Below are 26,744 nucleotides of genomic sequence, written 5' to 3'. Positions count from 1 at the left end.
TGCAGTCTAGTCCAGCCAAAGAGTCATGGTGGGTACGATGCCCACCAGTCTCAGAATTTGATTTCTAATGTCTGGTACCAACTTAGTGGACCTCATTGGGCTTTGCCTCCTAACCTACAGGAAATCTATGACATTTCTTCCAAATCTAAAATTCTATCAATTTAAAAAGACCTAAATTAAGATAATTTTATGAGCACAGAGACAGAGACAAGTCTGTGAGAGATACTTTAGAGATGGACTGAAAGTATACAGCCACTGGTTGAATGCAGGGGGCTGAATGCAGAAGATGCAAGGCGTTAAGCACGGACACTCAGAAAGATCGATGGAAATAAGAAACACAGGAAGAGGATGCAGGACCTTCCGAATTTCTTTTAGAGACGTCGATTTTGAGATGTTACCAAGACGGATTGCATGTGGTCAGAAAAGCAGTGAAGAGAACCCAGAGTCGGGAAGAGAGGCGCTAGCTGGGGTTCAGACGTGGGAGCTCTTTTCCCAGGCGGGAGAGTAGACGCGGTTACTCAGGGACAGACGGGAAAGCAGGGCTGTGAGCAATCGGACCTGGCTGCAGTGACACTAAAAGAAAAGCAGAGAACCAAGTTCCAAGCGGAAAGTGTCCCGACGGGCCTGACGTCACAGGAAGCCAGGGCGAGGCTTCAAGGGTTAAATGTCTGGAGAGCTCAGGAATCCCGAAAGTGGTGCTGCTATAAATTATAAGTTTTACAGGGAGAGTATATATTCAGAGACATTTCTAGGCAAAATGCCTTTGGAAACCAACAGAACGAGGGTGGGTGTTTTTTCCCAGCGTGGTCCACCGACCTCATGCCTTAGAATCACTTGGGGGGGGTGGTGTTTAAAATGCAGGTTTCTTGGCCTCTCTGCAGAAACACTGAATCCCAGTCTCTGGGGAGGATCCTCTAGTTATCTTCCTTTCAAACAGCACTGCCCCTCAGTAATTTTTATGTATGCAGACCAGGGTTCTCACGGGTGTTTTTAAATGAATGGAGGGGGCTCAAAGAAAGAGGCGGTCAAATGAAGAGATGGGAAAGCCGATGGAGAGTCACCCTGAAGAGAAAAAAAAATGAGACCTAGGGCACCAGCAGAAGTATTGGCCAAACAGAAAGACTGCACGTGTGTCCAAAGACCTCCTGCTGGGGTGGTGGAGGTTCATACTCAGCAGCCGACAGCAGGGTCCCGGGGAGAGTTGAGTCTTGTGCTTCACTCTTGGTGATGATATCTTACCATCTACAGCGACAGCTTTGACGCCAGAGATGTACCAGAAGCTGAAGTCTCGACGGAAGGCGGAGCTCCCGATGAGGTCCCCAACCCTCCCAGCAGCAGTGGGGGGAGCACAGACAGCTGGTCCCAACTCGCCAATGAGGAGGACAACCCGGACGACACAAGTAGCTTTCTGCAGTTCAGTGAGCAATCCATGAGGTACCTGCTCTTCACTTGACTTCCCAGGGAAACAGGTCCCAACACATGTTTCAGAGATGCGTTTTAAATGATTCTCACCAAAGGGTCCCTAATAGACAGTGCACAGAAAGAAAGCTCCCAAGGTCAAGGGTTATCTTAATATCCGATTATGGCTTCAGCGACCTTGGCCAGGGTTAAGAATCAGCTGTGTTCCCTTTCCTGTAAGCCCCAGCTAATTTGTTCGATGATGACGACTGTGAATGTCTTAAGAAGAGCTGCTGTTGCACCTGGTGTGTTTGATATTTTCTTTCTGGTTCATTTGTATTTCAGATGCAACCCAGGCTGGGTTTACATGAGGCAAGTGTTTCCGCACTGTGTGGTGTCGTTTGGCGTGAATGTTCCTCCACTTTCTCTGCCCCACCCTCTGTTGTTGTTCTGGGGAAACAAGCAGGCTCTAAGGAGCGGTCAAATCTGACTGGGTCCCCGCCAGGCCACAGATATAAACTAAAAACTATCCCCCCGGGAGGTAAAAACTGCAGAGAATTTCGACATTTCCGCCTGAAGACTTGTTTGATCCTGGAGATTTTCCAGAGAGCCCCGTTGGAAAGGAGGTTCAGGTGCATCTGGGTATCTATCTGGCTCCTTAAAGGTGTTTTGTTTTGTTTTGTTTTTCCAGTGGTACCATCTATTTAAACTTAGGAAAATCTCACAATGTTGGACAACTTGCTTTCTAAAATTCCAAATACAAGGTAGAGACAAAAAAGCAAAGAGAATTTAAATCTTTGGACTTATCAGGTGTTGATAGTGTTAATGCCCTTCAGCACAAGGTTTGAGTCATCAGATATCAGTCAGTGAATATGTTCAGTCCCCCCCCCACACACGAAACCCAAGACAGGAATTGGAGTTGGAGGGAGTCTGGTTGGTTCCCCATGGTCCCGAGGGAAGACTGCTCGCTTACGACACACCAGCTCTAACCCTTTGGAGACCTCACTTGGCAGAGATGTCATTGACAGCTAGAGATGGTGGGAGGAACCTTAGTAGGCTTTGGCAAAATTGGGTGCATTCCCTTTTGCAAGCACAGACAGAACCTTAAAAATTAACTCAAGTCTACTATTTCAGTAAATAAATTTCAGGTTAGTACCGTAATCATGTCTTGATGGTGCAACCTATGGCAACAACACAATGTCCGACCTCTCCTTCTCCATGATGCCTAAGGTGGCGGATGTTGCTGCTTCTCAAAGATTTCAAGGTGAAGGAGCTATAAAACGCAGCATTCCTCAACTTTGTCCTGGTGAATTCTCTAGTTCCATAAAGAAAAAGACAAACTCATGAGCCAGGTGCACATTCTGTGGAATGCCCCTTGGAAAACTCCCTTGAACGGCAAAGAAAAATGTGCACCCACTGGTTCTCATCAAATGCAGCCAGATAAGCATTCCAGCATCTCTCCCAAGCAGCATTCTCAGAAGTATCTTAATCTCTGCGGGTCTTTTGCTAATAGATAAACATCTTTACTGTAACTAGAATGAGGAAGAAAAAGGGCATGCCGATTGTCACCTACTAGGTGTGATCTACCCAGCGCAACACCACGGCAGAAATCAGAAAACAGTGATGGTGGTTGGCTCGAGCCAAAAATGTCTTCTGTTGTGTGTTCCCCTAATTTGGTCAGAAACAAATATCCATTTGGGAATCCTAGACACAAAGCAATATTCTTCTGAGGACTAAAGGAAGGTCCCCGGAGGACAGTAGATCGTGTCGGTGGTGTGGCCAGGTGGTGGAGACTGGCATTAATATGTAAACTTTTGCTTTGTCAGCAATGGCAACAGTAGTGCCACTAGCAGTCTTGGCATTATGGACCTGGACATTTATCAGGAAAGCATGCCATCTTCTGCCATGATTAAGTAAGTAGCCGCGGAGGTGCAGTGGTGGTGAGACTGCCACTCCAGTCCCATCTGGCCATCCATCGTGATCATGCAGGCTGTGCCCACCGATTCCATGCTGTCTGTACGGCCGGGCCCAGGCGTGTGTGGTTCCATGTCACTGGAGCAAGAGCTCAAGCCAGCCCTAGCCTCCCATCACCTCCTTTCTGAATTTCTCATCGTTTCAAATGAAGCTCATCCATATAATTAAAAATGTACATCCCTTCACCTAATTGGACATGGAGAAGCAGAAATCTGTTCAAATTGTACCGTGCCACCCAACATGTAATGCCAACCAAGTGTGGTGGCTTTTCCTTTACTTTAGACACCTGGGATTATTACTACTAAATGTGCCGGACACCAGATGGTGCCGTGATGGAGAGGTGTCATCCCCACCCCCTAGGAACTCTGCCCCCTACACCATGAGATTCTCCCAAAAGAGCAAGCAGGGGGAGGGGCAGGGAGGAAACACCAAGACAAGCACAACACGCACGACATAAAATATGGGGAGCGCACCATGAGGTCAGGACCCCATCTAGAATTATGATGCTTCTGGAAAATGAAATGAGCTGCAATCTACTTTTTTGACCCTGGTGACTTTGCTTATTATTTGGATATTTCTGAAACTTCAAAATAAAATGAAAATACAGTATAGCACAAAATTTGCTCTTTGATCTGACCTAGTTCCTCTATTACTTTCTACAGCGAAAGCATTTTTGCTTTACTCTGTAATCAAGTATTACGCCTGTGGGAGTTCTCCTCAGTGATTGAAGGTGGCAAAGCCTCTTTCTTTGTTCCACAGGCCACGATCCACATGATCTCGGGTTTATTTTGTTTTGTTTCATTTTTTTTTTTTTATCCTCACCCGAGGATATTTTTCCATTTTTTGTACAGATAGAGTGGGAGGGAGAGAGAGGAAAGGAGAGAGAGTGAGAAACATCGACGTGAAGGGACACATCGAGTGGCTGCCACCCGCACGACCAAGCAGGGCCGGGGACGAACTGCAACTGAGGTACGTGCCCTTAGCGGGAACCGAACCCGGGTCTCTCCAGACCGCAGGCCGATGCTCTAACCGCTGAGCCAAACTGGCCAGGGCTTGTTTCATTTTTTAAAAGGAAAACCTCACCCCCCCCCCCCAAAAAAAAAATGAATTAAAAAACTACTTTGGACAAATTTATTTTTCTCCTTCAGGAAACATTACTGTTTCCATCCTTCTCCATGGTGTGAGCCTACAACCCCACAGACTATAAGAAGTCAGGGAAAACCAAGCCCATCACCACCCACAGCAGCAGCATATAGCTCTATTAGACCAGAAGCTGCACCTACCACCTGTCATTTGCACTTAAAGCCACTTGCCTAGATCTAGCAGAAAATCTAGACCCTTAGGCAGAGGGCCATCTTTCTGCGTGATTATTAGGGGTGCATGTAGGAACAACAAGGCTCTCTCAGCATTAGGAATAAAATGGAATTTATCAACCAAATCTTAGCAACAACACAAAATATAAGGGAGAATCTTCTCTCATAAAAAGACACATTTTGAAGAGCCCCTGTATATTCATTTTTAACCAGGACAAAAATATAGAACAATCAAGTTTCCCAAAATGGTGAATTTTTTTTAACTGTTGGGCCCTATGTTCTCATTTTGGAAGCATTTGCTGAGTCTTGCCCCTATAATCAAGGCTTTCTAACAAGTTCTCATTATATGAAAACACCTCAACTATGGAACATTTCTGTAGTGAATGAAATGCTCGCTTCAGTCATGAATCTCTGGTTCTAACCCATCTCCAGTTGACTCCATTCTCCTGATAAAAAGAAAAAGAAAAATGTCAGCCAACTGAGATACTTTTTGTACAGTTTAAGTTCTGTGGTTCATTGATTACCCCCCTCCCCTTATTTCAAATCAAAGAACCATATCCATGTGCAAAACATATTTTCCTAGGCTGCAATGCAAATTTATGCTCTAATCATAGTATAGAAAAAAAAAATCGTTGTGTCAAGATGGAAACATACGATCCGTTAAATGACTGGTAAAATACACAAGAAGGATAAATCCTCAAATTAGAACTAGTTCCCATCATCTCTCCTGGACTGTAGGCACCTTGGAAGGTTCGTGGGAGATGTCTCCCGGAGTCTCCCACACCAATCATCCCCACGGAAAGCCGGCAGTTTCTCTGGCCTTTTTGTTTTTTTAGAGGCAGGATATGTATTGAAGACCTAGCCGCTCTCCACAGTAGCCCCGTTGGTATTTTTCTAGTATCACTTCAGTCCATGAAAACGCTAAACATAGGATGGAACTTCAGAAGCATTTAGATCAATAAAACTCATCGCCTCATCTTCCACTTGCAGCTTACTCTTCCTAACCATTACCAACCATGCACTGTTGTTTTCTCCCAAAGTGAATTAATAGAAGAAAAGGAGATTCTTAAAGGACAGGCAGAAAGCAGAGAGGGTAAGCACGTTCCCATCCTTTTGACACACAATTGGCCCGCGACCTCCCCGCGGAAAGCCCAGTAAGGCTGTGCCGTTGTCTGTGTTCAGAAGGTGCCTCTGGAGCGCCCATGGGAGCCACCAGCTGCCAGGGGAGCCTGCTGGTCATCAACTTTGACCTGGAGCCCGAGTGTCCTGACGCTGAGCTTCGGGCCACCCTGCAGTGGATCGCTGCCTCTGAGCTTGGGATCCCGACCATCTACTTTAAGAAATCTCAGGAAAACAGAATCGAAAAGGTATCGTGTTCCGTGTGTCAGTGAAGCTTGTCTGTTGATCGCTGCTGAAAACCCAGTAAATGCCCAGGTGACCCCTTTGAATCTGAATTATGTGTTCTTGACTCTTCGTTTTAAACGTACGACTAGTTGGTGAGGATGAGAAAGTGAACCGAGGAGATGGGAACTTTTTCAAAGAGTCTGGGTTGTCTTGTTTGTTTGTTGTAATGCATCCTTGCTCTGATACAGACCTCTTCCTAACACTCATTTAAATAAAAGGTAGAAGGAAAGGCTTGATATGTACTGGAAACCAAGGTGAGGCCACGCTTTTATTTACAACATAGTGTGGCGGCAAAGAGAAGGCGTTTTTAATTCCCTGCCAAACAGGTTTGCCTTAGGCCCACTTCTCCCTTGTCACTCTGCACCTGCCAGAGACAGAAACCAGGGAACAGACCCGTGGCCAACACCACAGCTAACAGCCACGTCTCACAAATCCATACCCACGAAGACCTGCCACGAACTCTGATAGAATCTCGTCTGCTAAGATTCGGGCAGGAATTCGTCTCTCTTCAAGCCCAATTTTCCATAATTTAAAAGTGTGTTGCTTTTACATTTTTTCAGATGAACAGTAACCTTGCTATATTCGTTTTCTATTGCTGTGCAACAAACTGCCACAAATTGACGAGCTTAAAACAACACCGATCTCTGTCATCCGAAGGTTGGGGGGCTTGTCCTGCGCTCTGGGCTCAGGGGCTTCGGCGGCAGAAAGGAAGATGTCAGCCTGGCTGGGGACTCCCCTGGGAACAGCGGGTTCAGCAGTCTTAATTCAGCTCCTTGTGGCTCTAGGACTTTGGTCCCCATTCCCTTGCTGGCTATCGGCTGAGGGCCACTGCCCACATGGCTTCTCCTGTGGCCCTTCCACGTTCCTATGCAGCCTCTCTTTACGTCTGCCACCAGCCAGAGCAAACTGCTCTTAAAGGGCCCGTGCAGTTAGACTAGGCTCAATAAATAGCCTCCCTTCTCGTTAACTCAAAAACGGAAGAATCCCGTGTGTCTTCTAGGGTCACATAATCAGGACATTCTTCTCCTATTCATGGTGCCAAGCAGTAGGGCAGAAAATGTTGAGAGCTGTTTTGGGATCCTGCTTATTGCTGCTACTGTGCACTTTTTAATGACTTACTGTCACAGGGAAATATTGTCCTTGGTTATTAATGAGCCAGTCAGGACGTGGAGAGGCAGGTCCCCGAGAGAGACCTCAGAAGGTGGTGGCGGAGCCTCCTCCAGGGGCCCTGCTTTCTCCACAAAGGCCTCTCAGGAGTGTGTCTTTCTCAAGCACAGGGGCCTTGGGGTTATAATCCAGATGTTTTTAAATGTGTAATTCGATTCTAATTCTCACTGCAACCATCTAGCAGCCTGCAGTGAAAGCTCCTCCGCCCTCTGGCCCATGTGCACGGCCATTAGAACAGCTTCCCTGTTTCTGTGACACCCGCCTCTGAACCGACCACTGGAAAAATCGAGGGGCCTTCATTTATTTTCTAACCCTTCTCCCACTCCAGCCAGTAATTTAGATTCCTCCTGGTGCCCAGGGCGCCTGCCATTCCACTCTGTCTGCGTCCAGACACTAGCCCTCCGATGTGTGAAAGGTGTGGGTGATTTACTCTCTGATGAATCATCCTTCCACCTTATCACCCAGCCTGCCCGGTGCGGAGGGGAAGGGAGAGAGGACCCCACGTCTGGCCCTTCCGTCCGGCCACATACAATCTCGCAGACCCCCTGCCCTGGGGGAAGAACAAGAACATTCTCGGGAAAGCGCGTTCTCAGATTCCGGGGAAATGCAAGCCAGGCTGCTTTCCAGCTTCATCTCCAGAGCATTTTATGGAGGATTCACGGGCTCTTCGTGGAGGAGATGCTTATACAATCTACCGTTCTGAGGACACAACATAACCATCTATGTGAAAATATGCCTCATGATTCCCCATTAGGCGAAGATACAAGGAGTGTGCCACTACGGCTTGGTTCTGTAAATCATGCCGACTTGATATCTATCTGTCCCCAGCTATTCTCAGTTCCCCGAGAGAATGCCTTTCTTTGCTCATAACTATTTTTCTGAGAAAATAAGTGTCCCACCAGCGCTATCAAGAAACACATGAAATGGTGATGCGATTCATTCCACTGAGCATCAGAATCTGACTCCAACTAATGTAACTTTCAGAACAAAATTCCCCTCTTTCTTTTCTCCTTTTGGAGTTGGTTGAGACCCTCTGCACACAGTGACCTCTCCGTAAACGGGCACTGGCCACATAAAGCAAACCCTCAAGCAAAATGTGGACTTTTCAAAATCAACAGTGCACTCTTAGTCCCTATTTTCGTGAATTCTGAAATTTAGGGGGTAAATTAATTTAGCTAACATGTCTGCCTATTGGTATCCCCAACTGATTAACCCCCTGTCTGTGAAAATGCAGGCGAAGGCTACAGAGGCAGAGGATACCACGGATAGACACTGACGGAGCCCACATTTCCCACCGCTGACCTTGGAGCTGGGGGCACCTAAAGTCAGCCTAAAACGGATGCCAGCCTCATGTCAACTCAAAAGGCAAATCCCAAACGTTCTGGGTGTGCAATGCACCGTGACTCCTCTCGGATAAGCGATTCCTTCATTTTCAAAATTCCACTGTGTTTTGTCCGTGTATTAAAATACGAAGCGTACTTAAAAGTCATACATTCAGAATATTCATTAAACACTGAGTAGGCACAACACGCAACACGCCAGGCACTGTTCTAGGTCCTGAGGATCCAGAGAACAAAAGAGAGAAAATCTCCTGCCGGCTTGGAGTGTACATTCTGGTTCCAGAGGTATCCACGGCAGGAAGAACAGAAAACAGGAGGTTCAAGGTGTGAAGAGCAACCTTGAAATACGAAGGAGGCTTATTCTGGACACGGGAGATGAGCAACACGCAGCAGTAGCGCATGTCACACCAAGACCATGAGCCGAGCGTCCTGAGTCCCCCGGGACATCTATTTACACCTCACAGTTCTAGGCCCCAAATACGCAACTTCCTGCAAGTGCGGTGGTTCCGGTGAGCACTCAAGGTTCAGAACTTCTTCCACAGGAAAAATCCTGAAGGAGAGGCCGAACTGGAGGTGGCTTTTAAGTATGCTGAGTTCCAGGGCAAATATTGCTAAGAAGCCTAACACCTGATCTAGAACAGTTTGAAATTTAATTCACAACGACCTTGACATCAGCTCACTTGAATCCACTTTATCTGAGACAGAAGACAGAATCATGAAAGCAAGTGTTTTTTTGTTTCGTTTTGTTTATTAATGACACCAACGGGCTAATTGTTGTGCTTTTTGGAACCAAAGCATCTTTGGTCTCCTGCTCTGTTTCCTCTGTTTGAATCCAGTGAGTCTCTGGGAGCTGCAGTGAGCTCTGCCCAGGCTCACCGTGAGCCCAGACCCTTGCTCATTGTAAGCCTGCTCTGAGAATGATTTCCTCCCTTGGAAGCGGTGCGCAGGACAGAGGAGAGCAAACAGGGAGCTTATCTCCCTAGGAAAGTGGGCGTCAGAAAAGGAGCCTCAGCTCTAGCTTCTCACTCCACTCCACATGCACAGGAGAGCCACAGAGAAAATGTTCATGACATCGGCTGTGAACCTTGTTCAAAAACTCTGCCCTTCACGTCTCCGTTTTGAAGAAGTACACAGAAAAGGAAGGAAAAATAAGGAAGAATTAGACACTGTCTTAGTCAGCTTGGGCTGCTATAACAAAATCCCATAGCCTGAGTGGCTTGGACAGCAAACTTTTATCTCTTACCATTTCTGAGGCTGGAAAGTCCAAGAACAAAGTGCCAGCAGATTTATGGCTGATAAGGACCCTGTTCCTAGTCATGTCCTCACACAGCAGAGAGAAGGCTCCAGGGTCTCTTCCTGTTCTTCTAAGGGCACGAACCCTAGTGTGGGAGCCCCGTTCTCAAGACCTTATCTAAACCTATTTATATCCCAAAGGCCCCCGGGGTTAGGGCTTCGACATGTGGATTTGAGGGTAGGATACATTCAGTCCACAATAGATACTGTCTCTTTGCTTATAAATGTAAGAAACGTTCTCGGGCTAAATTCTTTAGTCATGGTGCTCAAACTCAGTGTGTGCTAGAGTCACCTGGGGAAATTTTAGACCCTTGATGATCTGGCCAATTAAATCAGAATCTCCTCCGGGCATCAGAGATTTCCAAAGGTCCCTGATGGTTCCAGGGCACAACAAAGGCTGGGAATCACAGCTACACAGCCCATAACTGCAGGAGCAATGTAAAGACCAGCTCACTCGTGCTTAATGGAATGGAATTGTGCTTTGGAGCAGAAGGTAGCTGTTTTCAGAAATCTATGTTGAATGTTAAAACACACACACACACACACATACAACCCCACACAGTTTGCAGCAGCTTCCATAGATTTCACCATATGATTTGGTAAACAACCTAATTTAGTAGATGCACCTGAGAATATAAGAGCCACCTGCCATGTAGTACTTTTCTACAAATGCATCTACCAATGATATACCGTCACAGGATGTAAATTCTTCTAGTTTCCTAAGACAAAACATTTGCTCAAGGAAATGCCAACTGTGACATATATGAAGGGAATCTAATTATTATTGATTCTGAAATGGCAGGAAAAGGACAATTTTGACTTTTACTCTTTCAACTAATTGGGAGAAAAAGCCCAGATCCCTGGCATATGAGAGCTGATTCTGAAAGTACCAAGGCAATAACATGGACAGGCACAATAAAGTGTCTAGGACCAGCTGCTAGTTTTAAAAGGCTATGGTAATGAGCTGGAAATGTCCTTTTCTGGCTTCTTTACTGAAGAAAAGCTTCATTTTTATCTAGAAGTTAAAAGGATGGAAGAAAAGAAAGCGTAAGACCTTCCTGCTCATCAGCCCCGCAGATGTTTCTAGGTCTTGATGTCTGAGATTAAGCCGTCACGGACTCAGAGCAGGGTATATTTAGTGGGGCCAGATCATTTTTAAAAGCTGTGTTATTGGGATATCAGCCTAGATTTAGAAATTGTGAGACAGATTCTAGCCTGTGCCTATTCCACTGATTCCGGGCACGATGTCCTCGCTGGTGGAGCATGTTGACAACTTTGGGTTAGTCCACAGCATCCTGTGGTCACCACCACATTGGGAGACCCTCCCACAGCAGGTCCCAAAGAGAAGGAAAGAAGCTGGCACCGGGCTTTCAGAAAGGTCTGTGGCACAGAGCCTTCTGGGAAAGGTTTAACAATGATTGTATCTGCCCTAGAGCTTTGATTCTCCTTCAGAGAAAATTGGGAACAGAATGATGATCCAGTGAACCAGGATTTACAGAAAGAAAAATGAAATAAGCTCAGGCTAATTTTATATTTCTGTATACATTATATTGACTACATCTTTAAAAGATACGTTAAGGAAAAGGACACAATCTCAACCGATATGTCTGGCCTAAGGCTGCTGGTGACCCTCCGGGGAAATCTTGAAGAGAAGTCAATAGCCCTCAAGCCCCTCTCAGTGAGACCTCAGAAACCTCATGTTCACGCCGTCTGCACCAAGAACACCAACTTCCTGGACTTTCAGTAACAGCTGGAAAAGTCTGATTAATGGAATCATGCAAACACATCTTAGCCTTTCTCCCCTTTTCTCTGATACCTCACGTTTTCACCACTTTGTCCAACAGAAAACATGCCTCCAATCCTTTGTACACACCAGGGTATAAGTAACAGCTCACAAAATTATTTGTATGCATCACCATAACTTACTAATAGGTGCTGGATTTGCATTTTAAGCAAAGCCTTATTAACCTAAAGGATTAAGCTTTCTAGAATTTCAGGAAGAGGACAGACAGGAAGGTAGGCAGAATTGGGAGGGGGTCCCAGAGAGCTGAGAGTCTCTGAAGTTCCATCACCAAGTCCTATCACGATGGAGCTATAGAGCAAACCCCCCATTACTGTTGAGGTGAGCAGTGAAGAAAGGTCCTGGGTACCCCCCACCCCCACTCATTCTCAGCCCTGGGCCTTAGGAGGCATGTTTCATGACCAGCTTTTATTTTGCTCCTTGCCCACTACTATTGCCCCAATCTAGGCTCTGTTCAACCTTTGCCTAGATCCATGGCCTCCAACCATTTTGATGAGCATTTTATCAATAGAAAATTATTGAGTAAGCAGCCCCACAATATGCATATGATTTTTAATTACATCTGTGCAAACACATTACATGAAACTCAAGAACAGATACTTAGACAAGGTTTATCTGTGGTGGTTCTGGATGTCACGCCACAGACCCAATAGTCTTTTTGATCATTTTGAATGTATTTGACGTACATTTGAACATCCATACCTCTGTCAATCAGCAAATATTTACTGAGTACCTACTAAGTACAGGCAGAAGATATTAAAGCTGGCTGAGATGCTGTTCTTCCCTGGAGATTACTATGTATAACACAGTCGCCATTGGCTTCCCATCTGTCTGCCTTTTTATATCATCCTAAAATTCTTGGAGATAATGTTTGTGTTTTCATGGATTAAAAGTTAAATACTTCATTTTCCAGCCTAGAATACTGCTGTATTCTGATTAAGCCAACACAAGGCAAGTGAGTACAATGAAGCGCTGATTTCTATTATTATGCAAATAGTTGGTACCATCACCACTGTGAGAAGAAACATGATTTAATAGTAGCTCTTTAGAACATCACTTCTCAGTAATTGAATGAATTAACGAATTCAAGCCGGAAAGAAAGAAAAAAACAGATAGAAATTAGCATTTCCGTTTTTGGCTGATCTTAAAAGTCTGAGCAAACATAAAAAGAGCAAAGCAAAAAAATCCTAGAAGGAAATGTTGAAGAAATAGTAACGAAACCACAACCCGCATCTTCTTTTTTATTTTTTATTGCATTTATAGGGGTGACATCGGTTAATAAATTATATAGGTTTCTATAATACATCTTCTGTATGCTGTGCTGTGTGTTCACCACCCCAAGTCAAGTCTCCTTCCATCACCGTTAATCCCCCTTTTACCTTCTTCTGCCCCTTCCATCTGGTAATCACCACACTGTTGTCTGTGTCTATGAGTTTGTTGTTGTTTTTTTATTAATCCCTTCACCTTTTTCACCCAGCCCCCCAACACCCCTTCCCTCTGACAGCTGTCAGTCTGTTCTCTGTATCTATAAGTCTGTTTCTACTTTGTTTGTTACTTTATTCTGTTTGTTAGATTCCACATGTAAGTGAAATCGTACAATATTTGTCTTCCTCTGACTGGCTTATTTCACTTAGCATAATGCTCTCCAAGTCCATAAATGCTATTGCAGAGGGTAAAATTTCCTTCTTTTTTATGACCCAGTAGTATTCCACTGTGTACATGTACCACAGCTTTTTTATCCACTCATCTATTGGTGGGCACTTGGGCTGCTTTCGAATCTTGGCTATTATAAAAAATGCTGCAATACACATAGAGGTGCATATATTCATTCATCTTCTTAATAAGTCTTGTTTCTTCATAAAACCCCAGCCAGCCCTTTCTCCCAGAGCTCCACATAAATATCAATGCCATATTACCCTCCTACCAAAAGGCAGCCAGGCACTGCAGCAGACCCAGCTAGACCGACTGCTAGAAACCCACACGTTGTACTACCAACTTTCCAGCTCCCAAGCCCTCGTTTTTTCCATCTGCCAATGCCTACTGCATAAGCCTGTTGACAGAACTGAATGAGATTACATGCATAAAGATACTTCCTACAGGTTTGGAAGTTTAATAATTGTTACTTTTTAAAAAACAAAAAGTATCTTACTAAGGAGTTTGGGAGGTCTGTGCTCTATCCCAAAGTATCGCGCAGTAACGATTTCCCCATCTTCCAACACTTTAGCTCAAAATTTACCTGTGGTCGAAAATGTTATAAACTCTGGTCAGTTGAAGCTAGTGGAACAGTCAGGTGATAAATCTAGGAAGCTTCCTCAATGTTTCTTTTTCCTGTTGCAGCAGAAAGCCAACCCCTCACTCAGTGTTTGATGAGGGCAGAGGAGACTTTCGGAGATGGAGCGAGGAGCCAGCAGGGGGCCCAACCCGCAAGTTTAGCACCTGATTTGGCCGAAATGTAAACATCCAATGAGAGATCATTTATGACACCTGTAGAAGGGATTGGGCACTCTACAGTCCTGTTAGAGAAAGTCTATTCCAGAGAAAAGCAGACCAAAGGAAACCGTTTGAATAGTTAAAAAACAGACTCTGGAAAGAATTCCACGTAGTCTCTCTCGGTCAATGAACTGCAGCTGCTGCAAGGGAAATTCCAGTTCAGTTGAAAGAATTCTCCAATCAGTTGAACCATCTAGAAAGAAAACAAACGATCCTGGAAAATAGTATCATGTCGCCAGAGATATTCAAAACTAGCCTGGGGAGCTGTTGGCTTTGGGAGCGTGGTTGCATGAGCTGACTTTGAGCATCCTCTGATCTGCGAGTTCCTCTGTGACCCTGGGTTCTAACTCTGTGCTTTACTTTAGTTTCTAGATGTTGTGCAGCTGGTCCATCGGAAGTCCTGGAAGGTGGGGGACATCTTCCATGCCGTTGTCCAGTACTGCAAAATGCATGAGGAGCAGAGAGACGGGGCCCCGAGTCTCTTTGACTGGCTGTTGGAACTGGGCTAAGGCGGCGATGCCTGTACAGTATCCTCTCCTTTATTCCAGCTTAGATTCTAACGGTTTGTTCTCAATGCTCTAAACTTTCTCCAACTTCGCATCACATTAGCAGAGCTATAAAACAATCTGCTGTTCGAGGCTACTGCCCATGGAGTAAGTCTGAGGAAGGATAAAATATAGATCTGTACAAATCGATACAGCCTGTGCAAGAGTTCAGAAGAGTTTGTATTCGCGTTGCTGGGCAAACTGAAACTTTTCTGGGCCTCGTAGTAGAAGCTTATGACGGGGCCCAAGCTCTAGGAAAGCTGTTGTCGCATATTTTAATAATACAAAATGTGTAATGTTTCCAACGATGTGAATCAACTAGAAACAAAGTCACTGGTCAAAATAATTTTGTAAACTATGCTGTAACCTTTATGTTACTTTTTTGAGCAGATTCCAGGGCCATCAGTCCAGGTGAACACTTAGAATATGGGTGGGAAATTTCCAGAACTTTGACATAAAAAAAAAAAATTCATTTTCAGACCAATGTCAGTGGATGTTAACAGAAATATAAAAGCACCATCAATGTCTTCTACTGAGGGGATTTCATTTATTTAGTGCAACGCACTGAAAAATATTCTACACCTCCCCAAAATCTAATTCTTAACTTACCAGCAAATTGTTGGTGTTTAGCTGAGAGAGAAAAAAATCAAAAATTGTCTTGTTTCCATCTCTATGTTAGTTGGCTAATATGGTTACAGAGTTCTTACCCTAAGGGCAAGCTTTCTACAAGAAAAAAAAAAAAAAAGAAAGAAAATCTTGTGAGATAAAATCTGCTTGTTTATTAAATTAGATAAAATATAAAGGTTCACTTTATTATTGCAAATTAAGAAGACATTATATTAAACAATATACTGAGTTATCTTAGAGAGTTATAAAATCTGCAGAGATTGTTGTTGTATGTCACATGTTGATACTCCAGCTCAGTAGTTTTATTATAAAAGTGCGGGTCCCCATCTGGCAGACTTGCTAGGCAGATGACTTTCCCACTAATAGATGCCGGGTTCAACATGATCAGTTAGGATCATAGACTCTTCTCAACCCAAAGACGTTGCTGTTTAATTTATTTGGGGGGCGGGGGAATAAAACCTTCTTACATTTAAGTATTTTAATAACAAAGATTTAATCTTTTGGAAAATGAAAGTATCTATCGTCCATCTAATAAATCTGCTTTCCTTTCATCTAGATGAGCTACACTGGCTTTCATTTTCTTGATCAAAGAAGGTGTTTATTAATGATTTCCTGAAACACTGTGCTTTTACACTGTTTTTAGAGATTGTGAAGTAATTTCAAACGGGAACAAGGCCCCACAACAGCAATGCTGGCCTTGTGTGTCACCACGACTTGAAATGTCAAGAAAGCTTCCTTGTAAGGCATTTATTACACAAATAGTCCAAATGTAGGTTCTTTATGTAATTTGACACATTAATCAAAGGTCAAATTTTAAAATTTATTCCTCATCTCAAGCTAAAAATTCTTTGTGCTGGTAAATGGAAAAAGGATCTATTTATTTTTTAAACAATCCCAGAATATCGTGTGTATTTTGTTATGCTCTAATGAATGTTTACTTATCCTACAAAGCACAAATATTGGACTGTAATCTTGTGATGAAGTTATATGTGTTGTACCTAACGTTGCAAACTAATCAATAAATTTTTGTTGCCAAAGTGTTGACCTTTTCCTCTCCAAGAGCTTACGTGCCTCAAAAGAAAAACAGTCACTGTGTGATTGGATGAAGACAGATACACGCCTTAGACAAGCTTTGCTGTCCCACAGTCAGGTTTTGAATATGCAAATGTTCTCTTATTAAGTGTGTCAGGATCAGTAATGCTCACGTAAGTCAGCGTTTCTCAACCTTGGCACTATTGACATTTGGGGCTGAACAAATTCTTTGTGGCGGGGGCTATCCTGCACATAGTGGGATGTTTAGCAGCATCCCTGGTGCCTACCCACTAGATGCCAGTAACCACTTCCCCGGTTATGACAATCAGACGTGTCTCCCAGCATTGCCCAAGGTCCCCTGGGGAGCAAAACTGCCACCAGTTGAGGACCACTGCTGTAAATAATGCAATGAAGGGGCAGAGCCTGAAGCTCTAGGAGGCAGTGGGGTAAAGGAGGAGGAGCCTCTCATGTGGGGAATCCCAACAGGAACCTGAGAACCGAACATTGTCTCCCCCAGCCTCCCAAGGTCCATGAACTGTGACCTTCACACTGCGTCAGAAGGACAGGAGAAAAAGGCACAAGGCAAGGGGTCTCCAGGCCTGGGGATAAACCAACCTAGACTCAAGTAAACTTAGAGGTAAACTCCTCAGACTTAGAGGTAAATGGATTCATGCTCTTTGAACTCAGAAAATAAATTATTAGAATTTATGCAAATATTCATTGAGATTCCTGAGTATTTCATTCAATACTAAGATGGTATGAATCTGCTTATGTAAAGACAAATTCTCAAGTCAGCCAGAGAGTAATGTCAAATAGAGACAAACTCTGGACATTGGCAAGGAGGGACTTTATTTGGAAGAATTATTGAAGAGGAAAAGGGGACAGTTGCAGTGGTGGTGGGGAAACATTGCAATAGTGAGAACGCTCCAGGTGTGAGATCTGCACGTGTCTCAAGGGTTAGGTACAAAGGGGTTAATTTTATTTTATTTTTCTTTATTGATTTTACAGAGAGAGGAAGTGAGAGGGAAAGAGAGAGATAGAAACATCGATGATAGAGAACATCAATTGGCCGCCTCCTGCACGCCCCCCACTGGGGATCAGGCCCACAACCTGGGCATGTGCCCTGACCAGAAATTGAACCAGTGACTTCTTGGTGCATGGGTCAATGCTCAACCACTGAGCCACACCAGCCTGACCAAAGGGTTTATTTTAGAGAGAGGCATAAACAAGACTGGGAAGAGCCAGTGTGAAGAGCAGGATGGACAAGATGAGCCAGTGGGAGGAGGTAGCATGATGGAACAGCAGCCTATTCTCAGGAGGGCTCCTTTTGGAGAGGCTGTAGGTGGAATCCGGCTGAGGATAGGTCAAAGTTTATGAGCCTGGAGAACAAAGTTAGAGTTATCACACTGCCTGATATCAAACTATACTACAAAGCTATAGTGATTAAAACACCATAGCACTGGCATAAAAAGAGACACATAGATCAATGGAACAGAATAGAGATTCCAGAAATAAACCCATGCTTATATACAGTTAAGAATCTATGACAAAGGAGGCAAGAATATGCAATGGGGTAAAGACAGTTTATTCAATAAACGGTGTTGGGAAAACTGGACCACCCTCTTACACTACACATAACAATAAACTCAAAATGGATTAAAAACTTAAATGTAAGACCCCACAAATCACAAAACTCCTAGAAGAAAACTTAGGCAGTGAACTCTCTTAAATTGCTCTTATTATTATTTTTTTTTTTATGATATATCTCTTGGAACAAGGGAAACAAAAGAAAAAATAAACAAATGGGACTACATTAAACTAAAATGTTCTTGCACAGCAAAGGAAACCACCAATGAAATAAAAATAAAAATAAAAAAAAGACTCCTGAATGGGAGAAGATATTCACCAATGATACATTTGATAAAAGGTTAATATCCAAAATTTATAAAGCACTCATACATCTTAACACCAAAAATAAAATTTTTTAATTATAAAACGGATAGAGAAACTGAATATACATTTCTCCCAGGAGGACATACAGATGGCCAATAGACATGAAAAAATGCTCAACACCCCTAATCATCAGAGAATTGCAAACGAAAACTACAATGAGATATCACCATACTCCTGTCAGAATGGCTATCGTCACTAAATCAACAACAGCAAGTGTTGGCGAGGATGTAGAGAAAAGGGGACCCTTGTGCACTGCTGGTGGGATTGCAAAGTGGTTCCAGGACAATGGAAAACAGTATGAAGGGTCCTCAAAAAATGAAAAATAGAACTACATTGTGACCCAGGAATTCCACCTTCTGTATCTATCCAAAGAAACCCAAATCACCTATTTGAAAAGATATATGCACGCCTATGTTCATTGCATTATTTACACTAGCCAAGACATGGAGGAAGCAACTCAAGTTAGTAAATTGTCAATAGAGAATTGGGTAAAAAAGTGATGGTACATATAATGGAATATTACTCGACCATAAAAAAGAATGAAAACTTACCATTTGAAACAGCATGTATAGATCTAGAGGGTGTTATGCTAAATGAAATAAGTCAGACAGAGAAAGACAAATACCATGTTATTTTACTTATATGTGGAGTCTAAAGAACAAAATGAATGAACATACAAAACAGACACAGACACAGATACAGAAAACAAACTGATGGTTGCCAGATGGGAGGTGGGTTGGGGGCTGGGTGAAAGAGGCGAAGGGATCAAGAAGTACAAACTGGCAGTCGCAAGATACTCACAGGAACATAAAGGACAGTGTAGGAAATATAGTCAATACTATTATAATAACTATGTGTGGTGCCAGGTGGGTACTAGAATTACTGGGGGGGAACCACTTCGTAAAGTATATGATCTTCTAACCACTATGCTGTACACCTGAAGCTAATATAAAATATATTGAATGTCAACTGTAATTGAACAATTAAAAAAAAACAAAGTTAAGTGCAGGGGTATCAAAGAAGAAGCCGTGATTTGCAGTTTTAGCTGCATGTGTCTTCCAGTCCATTACTAAGTGTTCTCAAACGTTTGGTTTTCAACACAACAAATAACGCATGTGGATAACACGGCCTGTGAGATCACTTCCAACTGGGACGGTCTACAGATTGCTGTTGGGCGGAGAGAAGGGCAGCGGTGATGTGACCGTGAGGAGCAAAGCAAAACTACTGTCTGGGATTCAGTGTCTCAGGAAGACAAAGATAAAAGCAGCCTCCTGCTAAACACTGAGCGCAGTTTGCTTCTTTGCTTCCGCAGTGTCTGGGCCATGAGGAGGGAAATCAAGTCGGTACAAGTTTGGATAAAGAGGAAAGGAGAAGTTTCAGACTATTCAGAGACACATTAAAAATGTGGCTGTAATTCTTAACCATTGTGGGTACAGGCTCTTTGGGAAATCCGAGGGGAATTGAACACACATGGGATTCAGGGATTACCTCAGTTTCGAGGGGCCTGTCCAGGCTGTTCTCGGACCCTGCCCCAGAGTCCACGTCTTCTTCCGCTGCTGGCACTTTCTGGACCCTCTCTCTGGTGCCTAATCTATCTTGGTATCCAATGGAACCTCAGTGCTTGTTTATTTGAAGAAACAAAGCAAACCATTGGAGGGCATGTGTTTATGAGGAAAAGATGTCAAAAGGGTCAGATTCTAATCCAAAAGAATGCTGTTTTAAAGGCATTTTTACATAGAGCATGTTCTCATCCAAGAAAGAGACGGTGAGAAGGAAGGAAAGGGAGGGAGAGAGAGAAAAGAAGGAAGGAAGGAAGGAAGGAAGGAAGGAAGGAAGGAAGGAAGGAAGGAAGGAAGGAAGGAAGGAAGGAAGGAGGAAGGAAGGAGGAGGGAGGGAGGGAGGGAGGGAGGGAGGGAGGGAGGGAGAGAGAGATGGAGAGAAGAGAGGAGGAAAGGAGGAAAGAGAAAGAAGGAAAGCGAAGAAAGAAATTTATGTAACTCTTCAAGAAATATACTACTTTTAAAGTAAAATAATTCTAAAGCCAGCACAAGTCCAGAGTTGAGTTTATTGACCTATGCCATGACTAATACATGACAAGATAAATGTTCACATTGGCTGCTTCCAGCCACAACCAAAGCCTTGGGCCCCATCCAAGGCTCCTGAGGAGGTGTCCATTCAACAGCAAGGGCTTCTTCCAACCCCCACAACTGCTTGGGCATGAGGTCCTGATGTTGGGCTCCAACCCAACCTTGTGAATGTGTTCTTCTTTCATCCAGATTTGCTGAAAACAGAGGTAACAGTTCTAACCACCTGCTACTCAAAGCAAATGAAATACTTTTAATTAAAAATACACCAATTACAATGGTTAGACAGTAAATTTAATGTTATTTCTTTTTTTTAAAATATGTATCTATTGATTTTTCTAGAGAGAGGAAGGGAGAGAGAAATAGAAACATCAATGTGAGAAACATCAGTCATCTGCCTCTTTCATGCCCCCTACTGCGGGACATGTGCTCCAATCCAGAATTGAACCGGGACCTCTCAGTCCATGGGACAATGCTCAATCCACTGAGCCACACCAGATGGACTAATGTTAGTCCTTATTACCATAAAAAAAAAAAAGCCATTGAAAAATGCAACAGTTAAAACAGAACTCCCACACATACTTCTATAAAAAGAAGAAGCCAGACATTTTTATAGCAGCCTGTTAGTATCTGGCTAACATTACAGCACAGGCCTTTGTAAGCCTGGTGTCCAGCTCACAGACAAGAGGCCCAAGCAAAGCAGTTCAGCAGAATGCCCGGCATTCTGATAGGCTTTCATATTTAGCTGTTTATCCCACAGACGTGTATTCGTCCCCAGGCGCGCCAAGTATTATTCTAAATGATGCCAAGAAAACGTAAAACAGAGCAGACAGGGTCCTTGGCCTTTGGGAATTTGCATTTGCATGAGGATTACAGATGTTGAGCCATAATGAAAGGACAATGTGTATAATAAATGTAACTGAGCATATAGCAGGGAGAGAATTAGAGAGAGATGGAAAACATCACTCCCGCTCATGCCTGAGCCCAGCCACTGCAAGTTACTCTAGCTAAATTTGAAAGTTTTTGAAGAAGTCAAAATGGTCACCTGAAATGGTCCCTGACCGTTCTATAAATGTGATTTTTGGTGCTGAGCAAAGAGACAGAGACACAGTCAGCTGTTGTTCACACTTTAGCAACTGAGAGAGCCAACCTGGCTTGTTGCCATGGCAACATTGACAAGCGCCTCCCCTTGCAGGCAATGGTGAGATCAGGGCTGGAAGAGTTAACTCTCCTCCAATGAGCAGATGTGCGAGGAGCCGACGCATCCTTACTCTTTGAGCGGTGCTCCCTCTCCCGCCCCTCCTCCACGTCTCTCGGGCTGTTCTCCCACCCTTGGCTAAGACTCTAACACATTCCCTGTAAGCTTTTCTGAACTTTCTCCAGCTCTGGCTACCCCGAAGGAAGTATCTGCTTGCCCAGCAAGAGCACACGGGTTGGTGACGCTGGAGCTCGCTGTGGCCTGAGGCATGAAATCGTGTCTCTTACAATGTCAAGGTCAAGATGGTCATCCTCGCAGCTCCTGTGACTCATGCATAAATAACACTTTAAAATAAATGGATTTATTCCTGGAAGAAACTGACTTTTCCTGACTTGGCAAGGAGGCTTTGGCAAGGCCTGGAGCTGGAAGAGATGACGTCAGCTGATGAATATCTGACAGAAGTCCAAGCCTGGTCAGACTAAAGACTCTGGAAACAGAAGACAGCCTTGACATGCTGCGGCTCAACGTCAACTAGCCGGCATCTACTAACGGTTTCTGCCTCTCTGCTCCTTGTCCGGGCCCATGTACTTCATTTGAGTGTAGAAAAACTATGGTCCCAATCTGGCAGGTCAAGTAATTGAGATTCAGAGGTGCGAGGGGACCTAATCAAGGCGTCAAAGAATAATGATAATAATAACAACTAACATATATAGAGCACTGGCCTTATATGCCAGGCATTATTTTAAGTGCTTTACATATATTAACTGATCTCCCCAACAGCCCTGTGAAACAGGTGTTGTTATTACCAGTTTATTATTGAAGACTCTGGGGCAGGATGAAAGTAAGTACCTTGCTTAAGGTCGCAAAACTAGAAACAGGCAGAGAAGGTCCATCCCAGTCAGATTAACTCTGGAGCCTGCGCTCTTGATTTCTTCTGCGAGGTTTTAAATTGGCATAAATTGGAGGGGTGGGAGGTGAGGGAGGTCAAAGGGTAGACAATGCAGAGGGCAAAAGAAGCAGTCACACACCACAAATCATCCTTTATCAGCTCAATCATGTATTTTCTCAGCTATCATTACTGTCCCGAAACAAGGAGAGAGAGCACTGTACAAACCTCCATGTTACTTACTTGACATGGGCAGCAAGTAAGGCTGAGAAAGCAGAGTTGCTGACTCTCAGGAGGCTGGGTTATCTATGTGCCAGTACCTCCGTGCAAGGAGACAAGCCTTCTTCAGCGGTTCTCAACCTGTGGGTCGCGACCCGTTTGGGGGCCCAGCAACCCTTTCACGGGGGTCACCTAAGACATAACAGTAGCAAAATTACAGTTATGCAGTAGCAATGAAAATAATTTCATGGTTGGGGGTCACCACAACATGAAAAACTGTATTAGTGGGTAGCGGCATCAGGAAAGTTGAGGATCTAGATCAATCACGTGAGTTGCCTTCGGGTGTATACTTCATTTTATTGCAAAATGTAAAGATGTCCTCAGTCCTTTAGCCCGAATGAACACAGGTTATGTTTCCCTAAACTTTAAAATTGCAATCAAACTTTCTTCTTAAATCACAAAGGAAAAAAAAAAAATGTTTGGTTCCTCTCAGAATGCTTTCTAAATCACTTTTAAGATGTTATATGTAACTTTTGAAATGTCATATCTTTTGAACATTCTCAGCAACAATGCTGCGCCATTTATCTGCTCAAAATAAAAGTTAACTAGGGAACCGAGGAGCCGGACGGTCCGATGGATCGCAGAGGGGGTGCCAGACACGATTCCGCGTGGAAAGAACGGACATCACAGTCACACTGAAAGATGAATTTCAGATTCTGTTTTTAGAGCTTAATTCCAGATGGCAGCAAGAAAAAATAAAAGCAGTGTTTCAGAGTCACAAATGCCAAGGTTGGCTCATGGAGGGAGCTAAGACACCTTCTCCTGAGGCGGACCAGTGGGGGGAAGGGCAGGGAGGGAAAGTGACACAGCACGCGGGCCTGGGGTCCGCACTTACAGGCAGGAAGTGATCCCATCCCTCTGTGACCTGGGCATGGGGGACTCCCCCTGACCGTGAGCAGCGGGCAGGATCCTTGACATGGAGCAGCCGGAAGGAAATTGGTCAACACTGCCCAGGGCCGTATGGGGCACTGCCAAGATACACAGAGATGATTGTCACCTGCGGTGGCCCCCATGTAGTGTTTTGGTGGCCTAGTCAGCAGCAGCCCTGCTCCCTCTCCTCCTGACCTGACTGTGTGTGGGAATCCACCTTCCTCCGCATGATCCATGTGATGCACGAGAAGCTGGCGCCATCCGAGGGCCCAGGATGGAGACAGGGTGGGAAAAGCTCCTCAGAGCCCAGCCTCCCCTCACTGAAACAGTCACTGGTTCAGGGCTGGACGAGGAACTTAACTTGGCACAATCTGAAGGGAAGGGATTATAGAGAGGGCTGGAGAGCTAACTCCCTCTCTCCCCCCTCTCTCTGCATCTGGCAGCCAGTGTGAAAACATAAGTGGTTCATTAAACAATCTGCATTACATGAGGCAAGCAAAGACACAGTGCCTGTTTAACTTTCTCTAACTGCTTGGCCAACTGCGTTTTGCCTGATTTCTTTTTTTTCTTTGTTTCTTTTTTTTTGCAGCCCTGTTGTGAATTTACGGCAGATCTCGTGGTTTCTGGTCACTTCCGTTATTTAGATCTCCAGCCAATCTAACCCAGTGTGTAGCCTGGCTCTCGTGTGTGATTTAAAGCTTGGTTTCCTTCCTCTAAGCTCCGGGCAGGCTTTGGCCTGAGAGCTGGAATTGGGAAGAAGCGGTGTGTTGCCCTTTCTGTTCCTTCTCCCCTAGCTTCTCTGTTCCTATCTCCATCCGTGTTGGGCACTGGGGGAGGGAAGGGAAGCAGGGAAATATTTCAGCTTTTATCTGGAAGTGCAATAGCACTTGTCTGTTGAACATGACTGCTTTCTAGTCAATGCCCCCTTGCAGCAGAAACCCAAACATCTGCTCTCCGGTGGGGTACAAATGTGAGTGTTACGGAGAGCCCGAAGGGTCATTCTTAACGTTTTTCTGAAGTGGGAGACACAACTCCACCTCCACCTTTTCCTCTTCTTCTTGCAACCAATGAGCCACCTCCATTTCCTACCCATTCTGTCTCTCCCCCTCAGCCAATCTAAGCCTCTTGTTCCTAGTTCCCAGTACCCCATAGGCAACCCTCTTGGGTAGGTACCAACAAACAGCTCAAGCACAGTCACCTATCACCATGTCCACAGTAAACTTAGACACTCCTCATGCTGAACAGTGAGAATCTTATCCACACCAAAGCTGTTTCTCTTTCCCTATCATCTCAGCTGGGTCTTTTCTCTGGAACTTTCTTCTCTCAGATCTACTTAAGGTAAAATTACTAAGTCTGCCGTCTAAACAGGAAATCAAGCAAAAGAGGAAGTAAAGCAGAATCCCATTCTTATGGGCTGATCATGATGTTCCTTCCCTTGATTCCAAGGAAAGGGGAGGAAAAACACCTTCCTCCACAAGGAGGAGAAGAAAAAAGTCACAGGCTCATCAGCCACTAGTCATGCAGCTGGGCACAAGGGGTGATGGCTGACATGCTAAGGAGTACAGATCTAAAGCTGTGTTCTTCCTATTTTTAGAGGTCAATTTTGGCTATAGAAACAGTGACGACCAAGAGAAAGAGGATTTCAAAGTTGGCCAGATAAGTAGGAGATGACTGTTTCTTTCCTTCTCTCTCCCTTCCACACCAACCTGTTGGAGTCATTGAAAGCAGGACCAGCTACATAATGTGCAGGCCTCAGTGCAAATTAGAAGTGCAGAGCCCCTTGTTAAAACATTATTAAAAACTCCAAGATGGAGACAGCAGAGCATTAAACCAAGCACACAGCCTTTCTGAGTGCAGGGACCTGTCATGTGTGACTGTGAAGGTTGCATGACCCACTGGCTTCAGAAGGCAGAGTCGAGGATGATTGTTGAGACTTAATATCTCGTGGAATTTGTCATGTCATGTTTCGGAATTTCTTGGGACCTGTCACCTCTTCCTCCTTTATTATTTCTCCCTTTTGCAGTGGGAATGTCCATCCTGTGCCTGCCCCACCACTGTATTTTGGAAGCACGTAGCCTACTGGTTTTACAGGTTCACAGCTGGAGGGGAACTTTGCTTCTGGATGTATCTTACCTCTAGTCTCACCCATACCTTATTCAGAGGAGATTTAGATAAGACTTTGGACTTGAGACTTTGGAGTTGATGCTAGAATGAGAGAAGACTTTGCAACTGGTAGGATACAAATAAATGTGTGTAGGGTTTTTTTTGTTTTTATTTTTGGTTTTTTTTATGAGAAGGACATAAATTGGTGGGGGGTGGGCAGAATGTTATGGACTAAAATTATATATTGAAACCTAAATCCCCAATGTGATGGCATTTGTAGGTGGGAACTTTGAGAGATAATAGGTCATAGAGTAGATCTCTCATGAATGGAATTAGTGTCCATATAAAAAAAAAAGATATGGTGTAGCAGAGGGAATAGGGAGGGGAAGTGGTCATGGAAGGAGGCTTGGCTTGGAGTGATGAACACACAATACAATGTGCAGATGATGTATTTAAGAATTATACACTTAAAACCTATATAATTTTATTAACCAATGTCACCCTAATAAATTCAATAAAAAACAAAAAGAAAATAAAACAAAAGTTTCTATTTGATAAAAAGAGAGAGGGCTAAGAGGAGTAATCTCTGTCTGCTCTCTGCCATGTGAGGATATGAAAGGGAGAGGGCTCTCTGCAAACCAGGAAGCATGATCACCAGACACCACGTCTGCTGGCATCTTGACCTTGGACTCTCCCAGCTTCTAGAACTCTGAGAAACAACATGCTTATTGTTTGACCCACCCATTTTATGGTGTCATAGACTGCTACAAGACAACTCCTAATAACCTTGAGGACTTCACTTACATTTCCTTTATCACACTCATTCTGAGACAGACATAGTATTGGACAGGAATAGAGTTACAATGAGGTAGCTTTAGGGGTCAGATGGAGAATAATGACTTTGGGATTTCATTGGACAGCACCCTAAATTCCAGGTCAGATTTGGAAAAGCAGAAATGGAAGATGTGTAAGGGAGATAATTCTAAG

General features: G+C 44.1%; 1 protein-coding gene across 2 annotated transcripts in view; it reads left to right on the top strand.

The window, feature by feature from the left end:
• LOC118625837 (SPHK1 interactor, AKAP domain containing) overlaps positions 1-14,880 on the top strand; it is a 101,348-nt gene extending 86,468 nt beyond the window's left edge. Inside the window, exons 7-11 of one of the 2 annotated variants that reach the window (XM_036255029.1) lie at positions 1,249-1,434; positions 3,225-3,311; positions 5,726-5,778; positions 5,868-6,052; positions 14,546-14,880. In XM_036255029.1, the coding sequence (XP_036110922.1) occupies positions 1,249-1,434; positions 3,225-3,311; positions 5,726-5,778; positions 5,868-6,052; positions 14,546-14,689 (655 nt within the window). In that variant the 3' untranslated portion in view covers positions 14,690-14,880. The remainder of the gene's footprint in view (positions 1-1,248; positions 1,435-3,224; positions 3,312-5,725; positions 5,779-5,867; positions 6,053-14,545) is intronic. The other variant, XM_036255028.1, reaches the window with a different exon arrangement.
• The last annotated feature ends 11,864 nt before the right edge of the window (positions 14,881-26,744 follow it).

Source organism: Molossus molossus, unplaced genomic scaffold, assembly GCF_014108415.1.
Source record: "Molossus molossus isolate mMolMol1 unplaced genomic scaffold, mMolMol1.p scaffold_m16_p_11, whole genome shotgun sequence".
NCBI classification, from domain to species: Eukaryota; Metazoa; Chordata; class Mammalia; order Chiroptera; family Molossidae; genus Molossus; species Molossus molossus.
Note: the sequence above shows the minus strand (reverse complement) of the source record. Positions and strands in the feature narration are given on the sequence as shown.